Raw genomic sequence first — 16,268 nt, forward strand, 5'->3', positions numbered from 1 at the left:
CTCTCTGCCTCTCTGCCTATGCCTCTGCACGTCTAGGAATCTAGAATGGAGATGGTGGTGATGATTGTTGATAGCACAATGAAGGGCAAAATGCCAAACGATGCTTTGCTTCACTGGATGGAAACCAACCAGTGAGTTGGCAAGTCCTTTAAAAAAGGTGTATATATTGAGGTGACAGACAGCCCACCCATCCCATGTGGCCCCTTGTTTCTTTTACCGAGCAGCTTCAAAGGGCTCTAAATACAGCTGCAACTCGCTAGTGTTTTTGGTTAACTCCACCAGCTTTCTAAATCCACACGCTATCTATAACCAGGTACTCTCTCTCTCTTTCTCTCTGAAATAATGGCTATCTTGATTTGCTGTTTGAAGGGTTTAAATCCTCTGTTTGTTTGCTACCAGCATAGCCTTGGAATGTTAATTGTTGTTGTTGTTGTCTATTTCTTTGCTTTCATAAAGGATGATGTGGGGAGTTATGGTTTGCCTGCAAATCTTCTTTGATTTTGATACAAAAGCTTCCTATAAACTCTTAGATTCCATGATGAGTTCAGATCCATCTTCCACTGGTAATCAAAGAAAATGTGAAAACCAGATAGATGTCTCTGCATCTTTTGAATGTGGTTCGCCTTCGTCTGTTTAGAGTTTTCTACACTAAGATATCATATTGTTTGAAATCATATAAACACTTGTAGATCTCCCTTTGAGTTGCTATGACATCAACTTTAGATATATGGATTTCATTTTTCATTTTGGATGGTTGGTGATGGTAAATTTGTATCCCCCTTAAATTATTATACATGTTTGTGGAACAGAGTGGTTGGAGACTTTGAGAGAATGGCAACAGAAGCACCAGGGTGGGCCGACCAATGGGGCGCAGGCGGCATCGGTGCCCTGGAGGATGGAGACAACACCAAAGCCACAGAAAACAGCAGCAACAACAAGAAGGCAGATACCAAGTCTGGATTAGGCAAAGCCAAGGTGGCTGCAATGGCTGGCGCAGAAAAGATCAAAAATGGGACATCCAATGGTATCAAATGGATCAAAAATCAGTGCCAGAAAAAAAAACCTTCTAAACCAGTAAACTAAATTGTCAACCTTAATAGATTGTATCCAGAGCCGTCATATATCTGGAAGTCAATTGTTTGTTGTTAAGTGGCGGTTGTGTTTTATTCTATGCCATTGATTGAAGGGCAGGACGGGTCTCTGATTTCGTATTGTTTGGACATTGTTTCAAGCAACTTTATTTCATGCCTAATTCATCCAAAACAATCTCAATCCTAAGTAACGACCATTAGAAACAAAGATAACTGGAAATTTATCAAATTCGATAAAACCTATGCATTATAATCCTTAGAAATTCAATAAAATAAAATAATAATTAGTTCCATCATCATGTTAATGCCAATAATTTACATTTGCTAAATTCTATTTACAGTCTTGCTTTAAAAGGAACCAAAGACATTCTCTCCACTGTAGGTCAAGTAAAGAAATCCATCTTCATCCTTGTTTTCCTCATAAATGGTAGACATCACGGCAGCTGTAACATAGGAAGAAATATTAAGGCCACAACTTTGGAACAAGATCTTATGACTAAAAACAAATGAATTGCAACTAACCAGTTGGAGGGAGAGTATTCTTGACAAAGACGAATATAGCCTTTTCGGCCTCAAGCTTGATCCTCTTCCGGACAACATAAACGAACTGTCCAACACTCAGATCAGCCGGGACAAGGTATCTGCATAGAATAACAAAATAGCAGCACATGGTTAAGAACCCCTTGATCTTAGAAAAGCTATATGAACTTGGAGTTTTCCTTTCTATGAATAAGTACATTTTCAATCAGGTATGCAAATTTATATACTGAAAGATATTTGGTAGGGAGACTTAGTTACTTAGGTAACCAATTCATGCAGCAACAATGATCAGGACCATTCCTAACCACTCCTAGAAGTTCATTTAAGATGCCAACCAAACCGCTCTTCAACACAAATCTTTTTGGTAAAAGTTCTAATTCTAAATCAGATAGACATGACTACAACCACCACATCGCATGTGCACTTCAAAATGAACTTCTTCCACTACACAAACATAAAATGTACTAATACAGAGGATATATAAGAAACATAGATATGAAGAGAATTAAGGCAGAAGGGTATTGGCAACTAACTTTTTCTTGTCAATGTCAGGAATGTTGCTCCTTGCAGCCTTCTCCACAATCACCTGCATGGAGACTCAAATTAGAACAAAGCATCCCCTGAATGCATAGGAGGTAAACATATTTGATCCAGTAAAATTCTTACCGGTATTCTGTCAGGATACTTCTCCCTGATACGACCAGCTTCTGCTTGTCTCCTTTCTGAAATAGTTTAGTCCAAACCATCAGAACAGAAACATATGAAAAACAAATGTTTGAAAAAAGACAACCAAAAACTTTCAATTTTAGTTTTTAGTTTTCATTTTTTGTGTTATAGTATAGAGAAAAATGAGAGTGAGGATGAAATTGAGAGAGAGGATGAAAGGGGATGGGAGGGAGTAGTAAAAAAAGTGAAAACAATTTCAAATAGATTTCAGTTTTTAGTTTTTGTTTTCACTTTTGTTACTTCTCCATCCCATCCTCCCCTCTCATCTTCTCTCTCAATCTCATTCTCACTTTCATTGTCCGTCAATTTCCTTTATAATCTAGCACAAAAAATGAAAACCAAAGCCAAAAACTAAAATTGAAATGGTTATCAAACGGGCCTAATTATTCAAAAAATTAAACAATTAAACAGACAATCTTTTCACAAAGAAGAAAAACAAAAAATTCAGCCTTTAGCAAAATAAAAGTTGGACTATTAAGAATCCCACGACTTAATTCCATCTAGCAAACAAGCAATGGATAATACCAAAATTTAAATAATACCAAACACAAGCAATGGATAAAAAGCCGAACTTTTGTTTATCAAAAGAAAAAGGAAAAAAAGGAAAAAAAGCAAACTTTATCTGCAAAACAGCCTCCATTATTCAGGTTCATTAAGTAGACATCAAAGACTGCCACCACATACTAAAAGAAACCAACCAAAATAGGGATATGTGTATTGCACAAACAACATAATTAACCAAAAACTTAAAAACAGACCTAGAGAATGGTCAAGCTTGAACGAGTTTTTGTCCATGGCGAAACTCCCACTGCGATTGTTCTCTGCAAATTTCAAACAACGAAACATCACAACCGCACAAAAAGTCCCTCTTACCCAAAAATTGTATAACAAGAGCAAACACAAGTATGATAAGAAAACGACTGAGAATTAAGTTTTGCACGAAAGAAAGAAACATACCAAACACGAAAGGGGAATCGATTATGGTTTTGGGGATTGATGAATTGATTGGTTGAGGACTGGGAAAAGAAGAGAGAGGGTCAAAATCAAACAGAGAAGGACAGAATTATTCGAGGCAAAGAATGGTATATATATATATATACAACATATAAATTAAGGGTTTAGTATCGGGGAAGAGACTTGTTGGAGGTTCCTTTCCGATTCGAACACGAAATCCATACTTGTAGTCTTCTCTATCTATATCTCTTCTTGATTCGGCGTGTCGCAGGCAAACTCTCTCTGGGTCCGTCCGAGTCACCAAAGCGACGCCGTTTATACTTGTAACTTATACAACTATTTACCTAAAATTTTTATTTTTATTTTTAAAAAAGGAAAAAGTTTCGGAAATTTCGTTGAGAATCAGTAAATATGGTAAATAATATTCTTGCTGACCAAGTTATGTACACGTGTTAAGTTTTAGAGTACCACATTTAGTAAACATATGATTCTTTCCTATCCCTCGCAACCAATCAATTCTTTCCCAAAAAAATTGAAAAAAAGCAATAAATTCTTCAATTCCCAAAACCCCTAAACCCTTACTTTTTCGTGACATACCTTAGCCACGCTTATTTGCAGGGAAGAGTGAGAGGTTGGAATTGCGACATGGCAGAAAGCCCTCTCAAGAACGAATGTTGTCAGGGTTTGTATTTTATTTGCTTTGGTTCAGTATGTTTGGATGTTTCATTCTATTTGGTGTGAATTATTGTATTTAACTTTTTCCGTTTGATGGAATAATACTCTAGGGTTCTAAAACGTCGACCTTTTTTCTGGCAGAATTTTTCTTTTTCATTCAAAATTTCATAAATCCTGCGGTTGAAAGTGATTATGGTTTATTTTCTAAGTTTTTGTCTAACCTTTCTTCTCATCTGTTTTCTTGTGCTGGTTTTGGACAATTCAGATATTTTAGAAAGGATGCAAGCAGAAGAGAATAATTCAGATCCTGCACCAGTAAGAATTTCACTGAATCAGCTAGATATGTTCACTTCCTTCTAGGCAGGCATTAAGAGGAAATTTTATGTTCTAAATTTGAGTCTTTATGCAGATGGTTGTGAAGAATGCTGCCGCTGCTGCTTCACTGAGTGTCATTCCTGACATTAATAAGATGAAGAAGAAGAAGAAGAGGTTTGCTACCAATTCCTTTAATTCTTTTGATTCGTATTGCCACAATAGTGGAACAAGAATAATGTTTGCCTTTTCATTTATTTATTTTTTATGTTCAGGAAACCGACAGTAGTAATATCTCCGGTTAGAGCTTTACTTTTAGACACTTGGAATATGAGGCACGTGTGGAAGAATGCGGTGAGAATTTCATTGACTTAATTTGTTTTACTGCCTATGGCTATGTCATTCAGTGGAAATATATACTCTGTTCTAACTTGAGCCTCATGCATCTGATTGTGCAGGATGGTACAAGTAGTAATGAAAGACATATAGACCCTTGGCTTTTGAGGGAGACGCACCCAGATTTGGTACCAGTAAGAATTTCATAACATTAAATATGTTTACTTTGTATGGATGCATTCGATGGTTATACTTTGTTTTAATTTGAGCTTCCATGCAGGTGGCTGTGGAGAAGGATGCAAGGAGTGATATTGCTGAGATTGACGTGAAGAAGTTAGTTGCCAATTCAATTCCCTTGTACTTTAAGTATATCTTGATTTGATTTATTGCTATCATACCATGGAATAGAAATGTTCTCTTTTTGTTTGTGATTTTGATATATATATATATATATGTTCAGAAATCGTTCAGGAGAAACAGAAGCTGTATATATGTGTTTTTGTTACAAATAAAGTTGTGCATTTTAAAGTGTACATGCGATTTATGCTTATATAGATTATAGATATGATGTATTCATCTGTTCATTTTGTGCATTTAGATGTACTTGCGTTATTACTACAAAGTCAAACTCCAAGTTCAATATGTGTTGGTAATTAACGTTATCTCAATGGAAGATTTTGTTTCTTTGACTGCAGATACCTTGTCCCTAAGGATGCACTTCTTGGAGATTTTATTGCTTATGTTCGGATGTGGATCTTTCTAAAGAAAAGAAAACCTATATTTGTCTTCTTCAAAAACACTATACCTCCAAAGGGTGAGATGCGCATACAACTCCTTTTTTAAAAATAGGCACATATATATAATAGTATCTTCGTTCCCAACTCTCCTTTGTCTTTCAATGAATGTTGCAGGTGCCACTATGGGTGCAATTGGTGAGGAAAATACGGATGAAGATGGATTTCTTCACATGACCTACAGTGGGAATGATACCTTCAGCTACAGTGGGAATGATGTGACATGTTGATTATTTATATTTTATCCTCTTGATCTTGAGATCAATGGGCTAGCTTATTATGGTGCTACAAGTATTTATTTTTTTGACAAGGGATTTTCATGCATGGAGTAGAAATATTTTAATTATTTGCTAGTGATGTTTATGTGGATGGATGTTGGATCAGGGAATTCCAATGTCATTTGGTTGCCATGGTTGCCTTTTAGTTAAAAGCCTTTTAGGGAAAAAATAGGGCCTCCCACACACCTTCAATCCATAGGAACAGAAACATTGGGTCATATTTTATCCCAAAAAGTTCAAGTTGGTTTACGAAACCAACTATTAAACCAGAAGCAGAGAGAAGTTGTGAATGTGAATAGGAAAATTAAGAACGCTACCAAAGGTCATATCCCCGCAGAATTCTTAAGTTATTTGGAAATACTTGACTGGCACGCAATGAATCAGGACCACCGTAAGAGGAGGAGCTGGAACCATCCTTTAATTACATATCTGGCAAATAGTTATCTTCCTTTGTTAATCCTCAAGGCTAACATCACAATAAACTAATGAGTTGGTGAGATTGACGTGAAGAAGTTAGTTGCAAATTCAATTCCCTTGTACTTTTAAGTATATCTTGATTTGTTTTATTGCTACCATACCATGGAATAGAAATGTTTTAATTCCATACACCTCAGGCTCTCTTCCATAATGGTAATGGACTAAAGTTTATTTTGCCTACCAAGTATTATTTACTATCATCATCATAAACTATCCTGACAACCTCCACTCTTTTACTCAGAGCATCATCACTATAATCAATATCAGTTTCATCCCTATGATTTCCATTTCCTCTCCAACATGGATAATAAGACAATAGATTAAATAATACAGTAGGCTCATCGTTGAGTTGCTTCCAAGTTAATGTCGAATCATCCAACAAAATAATAGTGTGATTACCCTCGTCAAAATCGTCTAAGTTTTTCAAAATGATAATCCTCAAACATGTACCAAGTGCTTCGTGAATAATACTTAAAACCATACTCCGCCATATATAAACAACCATATTGGATCATAACATATTTAATCATCCGCTCTAACTTCTCCGCATTCATATAGTTTCAATGGTCCAAAAACCCAGTCTATTACGATGCCCAATCAATTGTCCTAAACACCTATACATAGTGAAGGTCAGTGGAGTTTTATAACTATGATGCAATATTGAACTCGTTTATTTTGAACTCCATCTTTGTCACATTCCGGGATCGGCTCCGTCGTAACACGATATTATCCGCTTTGGGTCCCCCTCTCTACCCTCAAGGTGTTTCTGGAAACTCACAAGCAAATTCCCAGTGGGTCACCCATCCTAGGATTGCTCTAGCCCAACTCGCTTAACTTCAGAGTTCCCATAACTCCTAAGCCAGTGAGCTCCCAAAAGGCCTCGTGCTAGATAGAAGTAAGCATGTACATATAAGGCACATCACCCCTCTCCGTTGGTCAATGTGGGATGTTACAATCCACCCCTCTTAAAGGCCCGACATCCTTGTCGGCACACTCGCACCACACGGCAGAGTAGCTCTAATACCAAATTGTCACATTCCGAAATCGACTCCGCCGTAGCACGATATTGTCCACAGACATTCCCTCTCCATTTATAGTATCATCTCCTTCATCTAAATCTCTTTCATCCTATTCATCCAAATCATCTTCATCCTATTTATCTAAATCATCTTCCTCTTGAATGTTATGTATGACGTGCACAAGTTTTAGGAGGTCAAGAACTTGCTGCCATGGCAAGTCGAATATGTAGAGTTCATTCCCTCCTAAATAATACTTAAAATGTTACTTCGTCATATCTAAACAAGTGGACCGTGGCGAGCGAACAAGAAGTTATAAATTGAAAAACCATGTGGATCAGGGTTTGCGATGCTCCACCAAAATTGGGCATAATGTTATGATCTCATTCCCTCCTACAAAATTGGACTTGTGGACCATGGCGAGCATCTATGTATAACGAAGTTGGGGGAAGGGATTATCATGATATTAGTGAATACAGGAACGTTCATCCAACATTATCAGGATTTTAGTGAATACATTATCAATTTGAAAATTTCGACAACGTTGACGAGAATACTCGTACCATTATTCAACTGGATGATTTTGCATTAACTTGGGAGGAACTCAACGATAAGCTAGATGTGGTAGCCTGCAAAATTGGACTTGTGTACCATGTTGAGGATTTATGTCGAAAGAAGTTGGAGGAGGATAATTTTCGTACCATCACTCTGCTGGATGATTCGACATTAACTTGGGAGAAACTCAACGATGAGCTAGACATGGATTTGTGGACCTTGTCAAGCATCTAAATTGAACGGAGTTGGAGGAGGGGTTTACAATTATGATCATGCAACATTATCATTGAGTACAAGTTTGAGTCTTATCAATTTGAAAAATTGGATGACTTTGACGAGCATACTCGTATCATGTAGTTTCTTAAAACAAGTTGCATATTGTTGCTGTCTTTAACATAGGTTAGGTACCTACCTTGAGGATTAACAATGGAAGATTACTATTTGCCGGATATGTAATGAAAAGATGATAAATTTTGAAAAACAAAATAATAATTGTTCAAAACCCCAACTCAATTGCATATTTGCTCCACTGGCAAGCAATTCAACATGCAATTCATTATTCATTAATCTTCACTCGATGTTGTATTATTAGATGTGCAGAATAAAGACAAAAATAATCATTTGTAACTAGGAAAGGAGACTGAAGGCATACGACAAACATATACGGAAACATATTATGAATATGAAGCCTAGTCCATGGCAGAGAACTTACAATATAGCTCCCCCACCATCAAAAGAATGGGGTTGTTAGAAAATCTATCTTCATCTTTCCAGCTGCCATTGGGGGTTGATTTCCTGAGCTAGAACGGAGAATGGCCCCCCACGGCAATCCCTTTTCCTTAACTGTGTAATCGTTCTATATTTTTGGTATTACGTACATTCTCTATATCAACGTAGACATAGCCTGGGCGGGAATGGAAAAATAAAAAACATCTGCATGTTTTTTCTAGATTATCCGCACATCCTTCATGAGATTGGAAGAATATCAGCCATTCATTGAGAAAACCTCGCATTCCAAATAGCGTTCTTGTCCTCACCGCAACGTTCGTGAACATCCATTATCCTCTCAACAGACCTGCAAATCCCGCTGCATCGCCAATCAAATGAAGCAGCGCAGATGTTGCCTGTCATAGCCTTCCACACACAATCTGCAGAACATAGTACACCATCAACTCTATAGCATGCATGTAAGCAGGAATTTACCTATTTGTCTACTTCTGGAATTCATGCTTTAAATTCCTACTAAAGACAGATGGCAGGCTCTGCCCCATACTGCAGGTGTAACACCCAAGCTAAAGTTATTGTATCTCAAATGACCATAGGCAAAACAAATCATTCAAACGAAAACTACTACAGGAGAGTCAAAGATTTTCAAATTACCTGGTGGGGTACCACAACAGAGTCTCCTGTCATCCACCTGTTCTACGTCTAAACCAATAAACCAAGATCCCAACGAAACATCTTCATTGGCATATTTGTGCAGCACATCCCTTCCACAATCAGGAAATAAGAATCAAATCAAAGATTAAGGCATTTTCAAGAAGCACAAAGTCTATATTATCTAATTAATATTGCAACTCACTCAATACTCAACAGGATTAAAGGCTTTGAGTTTCATTTAGCTCAAAGAATAAAGACAAAGCAGGAACTTACTGGTTTATTGATATGTAAGTTGCCAAATCTTTTGAGATAGCATATAACTGTCCTGTAGCATGTCGAAAATACTTGTTTCCCACCTCACCAAATTTCCAATACTCTGGCTCATGATATTTCACTCCTCTATTCCACAATAAAAATACCATGAAAACCATGCTCACCAATATCTAAATACATCCAACTGAAAAATAATAGACCACTCTGCTTACTTTCGAGCAAGGACTGGACCTGACTTCATGCAACCAATATAGACTCGGGGTTTCAAACGATGTTTAGATAGAATCATTCCAAGTGTTGCTGTGGTAAATGAAACGCAAATTAAACCAACAGGTTGAAAAAGGGGTAAATTGAAACGTTGAGCTATAATGTTGGTAATGCTGTCAAACAAATATATGGTCTAATGCAAGCCTGAGCAACTTTTGAGAAATGAGCCGACGTGGGCAAAATCTTAAATTTATGTTACCTAAATTTACATGGACATCATCATCAACTTTGACATAAAATTCAGCATCCCACAAAGCAACAGCTGTTGAAAAATAGGTCTTTGTCTTGGCTGATAATTCCAGGTAGCCCTCAACATGGTTCTGCATATGTAGTATGTATATGTATTAGAAACTGCAACGGCCTGCTAGATATAAGAATAATTCCACTGTAGCAAAACCAAGAAAAATAATATTTCTGACTAAAATGAACAAAAAAATCACCAGCCTCAACAAGTCTCCATTGACTTGCTCCTCTGCTTCAATAGCTTTATCAAGAATACCACCAGCTGTCGAACTAGTAACAACAGCAAAATCAATATATGTCCATACTTTAGAAATTCATATTCAATTACGCCACTGATGCAGGATTGAAATAGGCATGGCAAAAACCTCACCTGTGACCTATAACAAACCGTATGACTATGCCCTTCTCTTCTTCCAGCTTCTTTCTTTCCTTGCCTGGTAAATATTTTTCAACTAGAAACCATTAATCATAACTCGAATAAGGAACTCAAGTAGCACATTAACATCACAATTAAATTAAACCTAAACGCATAATGCACCTTGTGGCATCCAAGTTGCACGTACGGAATCTCTTCTTTTTCGGCTATTAAAAGCTGTATTGATCCCTATAACCATGAAGTACTTTTTTTTCGAATTTGATTGAAGAGTCTTCAAGTTTCCTGATATAGGAGAGCCATTATGTACAGATTCATGCATTGCCCTGGAAGCGGCTAATTTCATCTCCAAATTTGAAATTGTTTTATTTAGCTCCCTGCATGCATGGATAGTAATAAGCTTGCATTTTGGTGCCTCAAGACACTAGAGCATTTCTTATAAGAAGCATCAGCATAGCTTACTGAATGACATGATTAGTAGCTTCCCCTGGACTATCATTAGACGTGTGCTTTATAACCTTCAAAGATAGGCAGAAAGTTGGAGAAAATATTTACCAAAAATTAAAAAAATCAGTGACAAAGGATTAATTAAAAGTTAATGGAATACTTAAATGGCAAAGTGAAACTAAAAATATCAGTATGAAAGAAAGGAGTAAATAAAATAAATCTCTCCCAAAGTTCAGTGAAACTATAGAAACCTCCCTTCTATATTGAGAAATTATATCCCTCCTAATATATTTCTCAAAAACATGATCCGTGATGTAGTGAGACTAAAAAGATTTCCTTTTGCAAGTACTCTAGACCAGAATTCTTTATCCGCATGGTATGATTAATGGCATTGTTCTTTGAAGTTTTCGATTCGTGACCAAAGAATTTGTTCAGCTATCAAAACCCGACCTCACTTTTGAAAGCTATTCGTTATGCAACTGACTTGAAGACCTGAGAATAAATACACTTACAAGCTTCTGATTACAACCATCAGGTTCTGAATATATCCTTTCAGCTCCAATTCTAGATGGCCTTGATTCAGGCACCATCGACAACCTGATTAAAAAAAAAAAAATTCTTGACTATTATGACAAGCATATACTAAATCACTAATTTCAGTTGTGATATCACACATATAATTGACTCAAGCATAAGTAGCACTTAGACCAAACTCCAAACTAAACTAGAAAGAAAAAGAAAAAAACTCAAATTTCTGAAAATACAATTAGTGATCCCCATTTCAAGGACATAGAATAATCACCTAAGCAGTCATCATTAGCCACTGAAATACATAGAATTTAAAACAGTTTCCTCAAGATTCTTCCACAAAAGCCAATTAATTCCGGGACTTCAAACATTTGGCCACAATGCATAATGTATTTGCAACAATACGGTTAAATAGAAATGGCAAATTTAGAGCAAGGGATAGAAACCCACCAAAGAAAATTACCTGTTAGTAAATAACACTCCAGCACAGAAGCTGCAGAAGCATAGCAGAAAAGCCCAGTTCCTTGACATCACATTCCTCATTGTTACCTCTCCTCCCCATCCTTTGCTCTTCGAAGACATTTCGTTTCAGCACTGCTTTTGCTACACACAAAGAAATATTTATAATAAAAAAAATAAAAAAACAAGTATTTGAAATAGAATCCAATTGAAAAACTCATAAAAGAAAGAAAAGAAAAAAAGAGTTCTTTGGAGTCTGGAAGACAAAGGACACCTTCTTGATGAGTCAGTGCTTGACACACACTCTCGCTCTCTCTTACAGAGACCAGGGAGGTGCACTGAGGAAGACCCACTAACTGCCCTCTCTTATATTCAAAATTACTGAACCGTCCCTTCCTTTGGCAAAAACGCTTCTCACCATAACAACAACAGTAACAGCTTCATTTTCTCATGCGGGCTGAAGTCTGTTGAAATGGCACGTTGCCTCAACGCATAAAATTTAGAATGAGGAAACCCGTTTAATATACAACTGTTGATTATTATTGTCGGTGCCGTTTATTCAGTTTTTCAATATTAAGGCTGTTTCGTTTTGAGTCGAGTAAGGAAACACATGTAACTGATAATCGTTTTTTAGCTTTTCTTTTAGTATGATTTATTTATTTAATTTGGAATTTAATTGAATTTGCAAGAGAAAAGAGATCCAATGGCCCATTGATGCATATTGAAGACTTGGGGTCCAATATGCCCCCTTGATCCTAACCACAGCCCAACATGAAAAAATAGCAAGCAAGATGTTGTAAAAATAAATAACTAAATAAATAAAAAGTGAAAATCCAAAAGTGGCCTTGTTGTTTTTGTATTTTATTAGGGTCAAAAAGACATTATTTATTTACCCTTATCACGAATTATGGGAGACAAAATAAGAGGTGGCTGGTCCATGTATGTAACATTTAAATGATGTTCATAAAGATGTGTTAGGTTATAGCGGGGTGTGTGTGTACGTGTCGGCAAAAGGGGAATAGCCAGTAATTTATTTTATTTTCAGACACTTTATTATTATTATTATTATTATTATTTTGTCTGAATATTCCACAGAAACTAGAATCTGTTCAAGAAGGTGGAGCAAGGCGATTCTATTCTTGAATTTCGTACATTATTGGTGGCACCTTATTCGAATAAAAAGGAATATTGATCATACAAGATTAAAGGTTAAACAAGATAATTTTACATAGATTAAGTTCATGACCTGAGTTGTGTCAATTAGGCATGCTAGACATTCTCCAGTTAACGGGTTTAACCGTTATTTTGTTCTCACATTTATCATGAACAAAAGCTTAAGGTACCGTAAACTTATAATAAATTTCAATTAATCCTTAATTAAAACATGACTCAAACACCCTTTTTAATTTCATGTGGCTCTTTAATTACTCAAGTCTTGGAGAGCAAATTCTTCTAGACCTCAACCACACTGGCAATGGCAATGGCAATGGCGTGTTAAACTTAAGCAAATGGGTTGAGAACTTGTCTATTTCATGATGTAATATGTTTAGCATTCATTTACTAGTTAAATAATTAAACAAATGTTCTGCCAAAACTAAAGAAAAATAATAATGCATGAGGAAGAAGAGTACAAGAAGTGCAAAACTAGAATGAAAAGCTCTTCGGCTAATTCAAGTCACCGGATAAGTTTTATCCATGTTCGTCATGATGCTACTTGGATCCCTCTCTTTGTACTTTTTCATTTGATCTAATATTCTATTATGACTTGTTCTAAACAAGAACGAAAAGCTTTACTATATTAAAATAATGCTAAATTTTAAAGAAGCAAGCAGCTGAAAGTAGATAGGGTGCATGAAGATTTACCAACTCCTTTGCAAATACCCATTATTCACCTAAATTAAACACCAAATGTTACTTTGCTTGGCTACCATACAAAATCTCAGAGGCTGCCAATGGTTTTTCAACTTTTTCCATCTTCTTTTCTTACTGGAAAAAATCACACCATTAAAAGGGCACCTCTGTTTTCTTTTAGCTAGGGACTTTCTATGTAAAAGTTTCAGTGGACCCCCAGCCAGCACACTACATACTATATTTGCTAAGAAGAATTAAACAAAGCAAAATGAAAACAGATTACATGGGACCCTCATGGCTAACAATGATTTTGATGGTAAATTGAAATTGAAATAGAATAATGGTGGACTGATGAGATGAAGGCAATTAATTACTCTAAGAAACCAGTTTTTGTCAAAATAGCATTTCTTACTTTGCTGAGGTCTCTTCCTTTGAGTGTTCTTCCAATCCCTTCACACACAGAGAAAGATGAAATCTGGCTTCTTGCTAGCTTTCTAGCTACCCATTCATGTGGAGGGACCATACCATCATCATCGTCACCATCACCATCATTATTCACATCATCATCATCATCACTGACACCATGATCATGATGATGCCCCCCATCCTCATAAGCAACATGACCACCATTGACACCATACCCATCATCATCATCATGAACCCAAGAACCAATCTTGGCACTCTTGCCATAAATTTTTGACCAATCAGGGATGTTCTGAGGAGCTGATTTTTGGACCACCTTTGGTTCGTGGGAGGTTGGAGTATTAGCAGCAGCATCCCTTGGGATAATTCTTGGAGCAGTAGGGAGGCGCCATGCAGAGGAAGAAGCAGAGGAGCTGTCCTTGTTAGACTTCCTCATCATCTTGGGACTTGAATTTTCGCTCTCATTATTCCCAACACCCCACACATCTTCTTCTTCAAAATCTTCATTGTTTCTCATTGACCCCCCACCAAAGCCACTGCTTTTGCTCATCATACCCTTCCAATCTGCCATTGGGAGTTGCTCTGAAGCATTAAAAAAGTTGAAGTGCTTTGAGCAAAAAGCCAACCACACCACAGAGAAAAAGAGACCTTTACTTTGAGTATAAATAAGAGGAGAATAATTTACATTTGGTTGGTAATGAGATAAAATTTTATTTATTTTTCTAGGGAAGCAAAAAGCAGAAAGGTGCAATAGAGAATAATATCAGGAATCTACCTTCAAAAGGAAACAAGGGGTTTTCGAAGATTTCTGAGGGTATTGAAATGTTCACAGCATCAAAAACCAACCAGGAGAGAGGAGAAGCTTGTGACTGTGAGAGCACTTTCCCCTGGCCCTGGCCTGTGAATCCCTCCAAAAAAGATCACAAATTTCAATGAGCCAGCAGCACACTGCAGGATACATACAGATTACAGAGGAAGAAAAAGACAACAAAAACGATATATGAAAGAAATAAGTTTTTACTTTTATGGGATAGCTTAGCTGCTCTACTATCAGGTACTGCTACAGAAAAGAAAAGGCAAAAGAAAATGATGATGAGAATCTCAGTTCCCTTCCCGGACTACTTTCTAACTTACCTGAAAATGGTCAGTGTGTGTGAGGTTGTGTGAGGTTGGTTTATCAGAAAAACACCAAAAGGCACACAGAAAGGAGTAACCAGAACTAGAAAAAGATAGAAATTTTGGGTCAAAATAGGAATATAGAAGGTGTATTGAGCAAACCCAGAAACCCGCTTGTCATGATCAGGGCATTTTTACCATCTATGGGAAAAGAGTCAGTAGTGAGAGACTTCTTGATATGAGGTTATATATATATGCAAATATATATTGTTGTTGTTGATGTTGGTGTGTGCATTTTTTAATGCATGATGGGAAAATTATAGATTATATATATATATAATAATATATTATTTAGAGCTTCTGAAAAGCCTGGGTGTTGATTGGGAAAGGTGGAGAAGAAGGATTGGTCCGTCTGAAACCAATAACCTCACTGATTTCCGTAACCTTATCCTCAACTTACTCACTAGAACAACTCAGCTCATCATCCGGCGTTACAACAGAGGAAAAGCTCGAAAGTGTGAAGCAACTTTTTTAAGGATGCATAGGATGGGGTGCTTAACAAGTAAAAGCACTTAAAAGCACTTGGTTGACTGCGACTCTACTTTTCTATATCTCTCACTTCTTACTTCTTTCTTCAATGCTTCCTGGGTTTTTGGGGATTATTGCAAAGAGAGAAAGAGAGAGTAAGAAAGTGAATTTGGGAGCAAACAAAGGCACTGTGGTTGCCAAGGTGAAGCGTCTTCTCAAACTCAAATCAGTAAAGATCTGTTGGACAATGACCAAAGGGAAGTGTGTGGGTCAATTGCCTTCTCTCTTGTCTCTCTCTCTCTCTCTCTCTCTCTCTCTCTCATCAATTCCATCATGGTTTCATTTCATGCTTAGAGTTGCAATCACATCCTTCATATGTGTACATCTGACTTTGCTACTTTACCCCTCGTCACAGGCCTCATCATGTTTCAATGCAGTCACTAGTATAGAGAGAGGTATCTTTGGTTGCTGATCAGGGGTCACCACAAACAACAAACAAACTTTGTGGCTCTTGATGCTTCGGAATTTTGCCAAGCTACCCAAAAAAGTAAAACTTAATGGGGGTAAAAAGCTAACTTTCACAGGTCTTGTTATTTCTCACCAATTTCAAAAGTTATTGCATGGTC

The 16,268-nt window shown here is 36.8% G+C and overlaps 4 protein-coding genes and 1 long non-coding RNA gene across 9 annotated transcripts; 2 read left to right on the forward strand and 3 right to left on the reverse strand.

Annotated features, from left to right (window-relative positions):
- Positions 1–179: 179 nt before the first annotated feature.
- On the forward strand, positions 180–1,245 carry LOC117623901. Its single transcript, XR_004585249.1, has 2 exons — positions 180–313; positions 810–1,245. It is a non-coding gene; the product is annotated as an uncharacterized LOC117623901 (long non-coding RNA).
- Positions 1,246–1,311: 66 nt separating this feature from the next.
- On the reverse strand, positions 1,312–3,534 carry LOC117623900 (autophagy-related protein 8C-like). Its single transcript, XM_034354922.1, has 6 exons — positions 3,315–3,534; positions 3,116–3,178; positions 2,298–2,353; positions 2,165–2,217; positions 1,614–1,732; positions 1,312–1,534 (listed from the first exon to the last, which is right to left on the reverse strand). The coding sequence occupies exons 2-6, from the start codon at positions 3,150–3,152 to the stop codon at positions 1,440–1,442; spliced, it is 360 nt and encodes a 119-aa protein (XP_034210813.1). The 5' UTR covers positions 3,153–3,178; positions 3,315–3,534; the 3' UTR covers positions 1,312–1,439.
- Positions 3,535–3,829: 295 nt separating this feature from the next.
- LOC117623898 (autophagy-related protein 8c-like) lies at positions 3,830–5,781 on the forward strand. 3 transcript variants are annotated; one of them, XM_034354920.1, is made up of 8 exons: positions 3,830–3,993; positions 4,252–4,301; positions 4,396–4,475; positions 4,574–4,652; positions 4,757–4,822; positions 4,915–4,967; positions 5,330–5,448; positions 5,546–5,781. In XM_034354920.1, the coding sequence occupies exons 1-8, from the start codon at positions 3,957–3,959 to the stop codon at positions 5,656–5,658; spliced, it is 597 nt and encodes a 198-aa protein (XP_034210811.1). In that variant the 5' UTR covers positions 3,830–3,956; the 3' UTR covers positions 5,659–5,781. The 3 variants fall into 3 exon arrangements, with proteins under 3 accessions (XP_034210811.1, XP_034210812.1, XP_034210810.1); XM_034354921.1 differs by having other exon boundaries at positions 3,832–3,993; positions 4,261–4,301; positions 4,757–4,828; XM_034354919.1 differs by having other exon boundaries at positions 3,834–3,993; positions 4,757–4,828.
- Positions 5,782–8,356: 2,575 nt separating this feature from the next.
- On the reverse strand, positions 8,357–12,198 carry LOC117623897 (probable beta-1,3-galactosyltransferase 3). 2 transcript variants are annotated; one of them, XM_034354917.1, is made up of 12 exons: positions 11,999–12,198; positions 11,729–11,868; positions 11,250–11,334; positions 10,753–10,808; positions 10,456–10,667; positions 10,288–10,351; positions 10,115–10,187; positions 9,874–9,994; positions 9,620–9,707; positions 9,408–9,533; positions 9,135–9,244; positions 8,357–8,902 (listed from the first exon to the last, which is right to left on the reverse strand). In XM_034354917.1, exons 2-12 carry the CDS (start codon positions 11,845–11,847, stop codon positions 8,748–8,750), a joined length of 1,209 nt encoding a protein of 402 aa, XP_034210808.1. In that variant the 5' UTR covers positions 11,848–11,868; positions 11,999–12,198; the 3' UTR covers positions 8,357–8,747. The 2 variants fall into 2 exon arrangements, with proteins under 2 accessions (XP_034210808.1, XP_034210809.1); XM_034354918.1 differs by lacking the exon at positions 8,357–8,902 and adding an exon at positions 8,933–9,026.
- Positions 12,199–13,624: 1,426 nt separating this feature from the next.
- LOC117626170 lies at positions 13,625–15,323 on the reverse strand. Of its 2 annotated transcripts, none has more exons than XM_034357823.1 (3): positions 15,133–15,323; positions 14,774–14,896; positions 13,625–14,580 (listed from the first exon to the last, which is right to left on the reverse strand). In XM_034357823.1, the coding sequence occupies exon 3, from the start codon at positions 14,567–14,569 to the stop codon at positions 13,946–13,948; it is 624 nt and encodes a 207-aa protein (XP_034213714.1). In that variant the 5' UTR covers positions 14,570–14,580; positions 14,774–14,896; positions 15,133–15,323; the 3' UTR covers positions 13,625–13,945. The 2 variants fall into 2 exon arrangements, with proteins under 2 accessions (XP_034213714.1, XP_034213713.1); XM_034357822.1 differs by having other exon boundaries at positions 15,020–15,323.
- Positions 15,324–16,268: the final 945 nt, after the last annotated feature.

This window comes from Prunus dulcis, chromosome 4 (genome assembly GCF_902201215.1).
Source record: "Prunus dulcis chromosome 4, ALMONDv2, whole genome shotgun sequence".
NCBI classification, from domain to species: Eukaryota; Viridiplantae; Streptophyta; class Magnoliopsida; order Rosales; family Rosaceae; genus Prunus; species Prunus dulcis.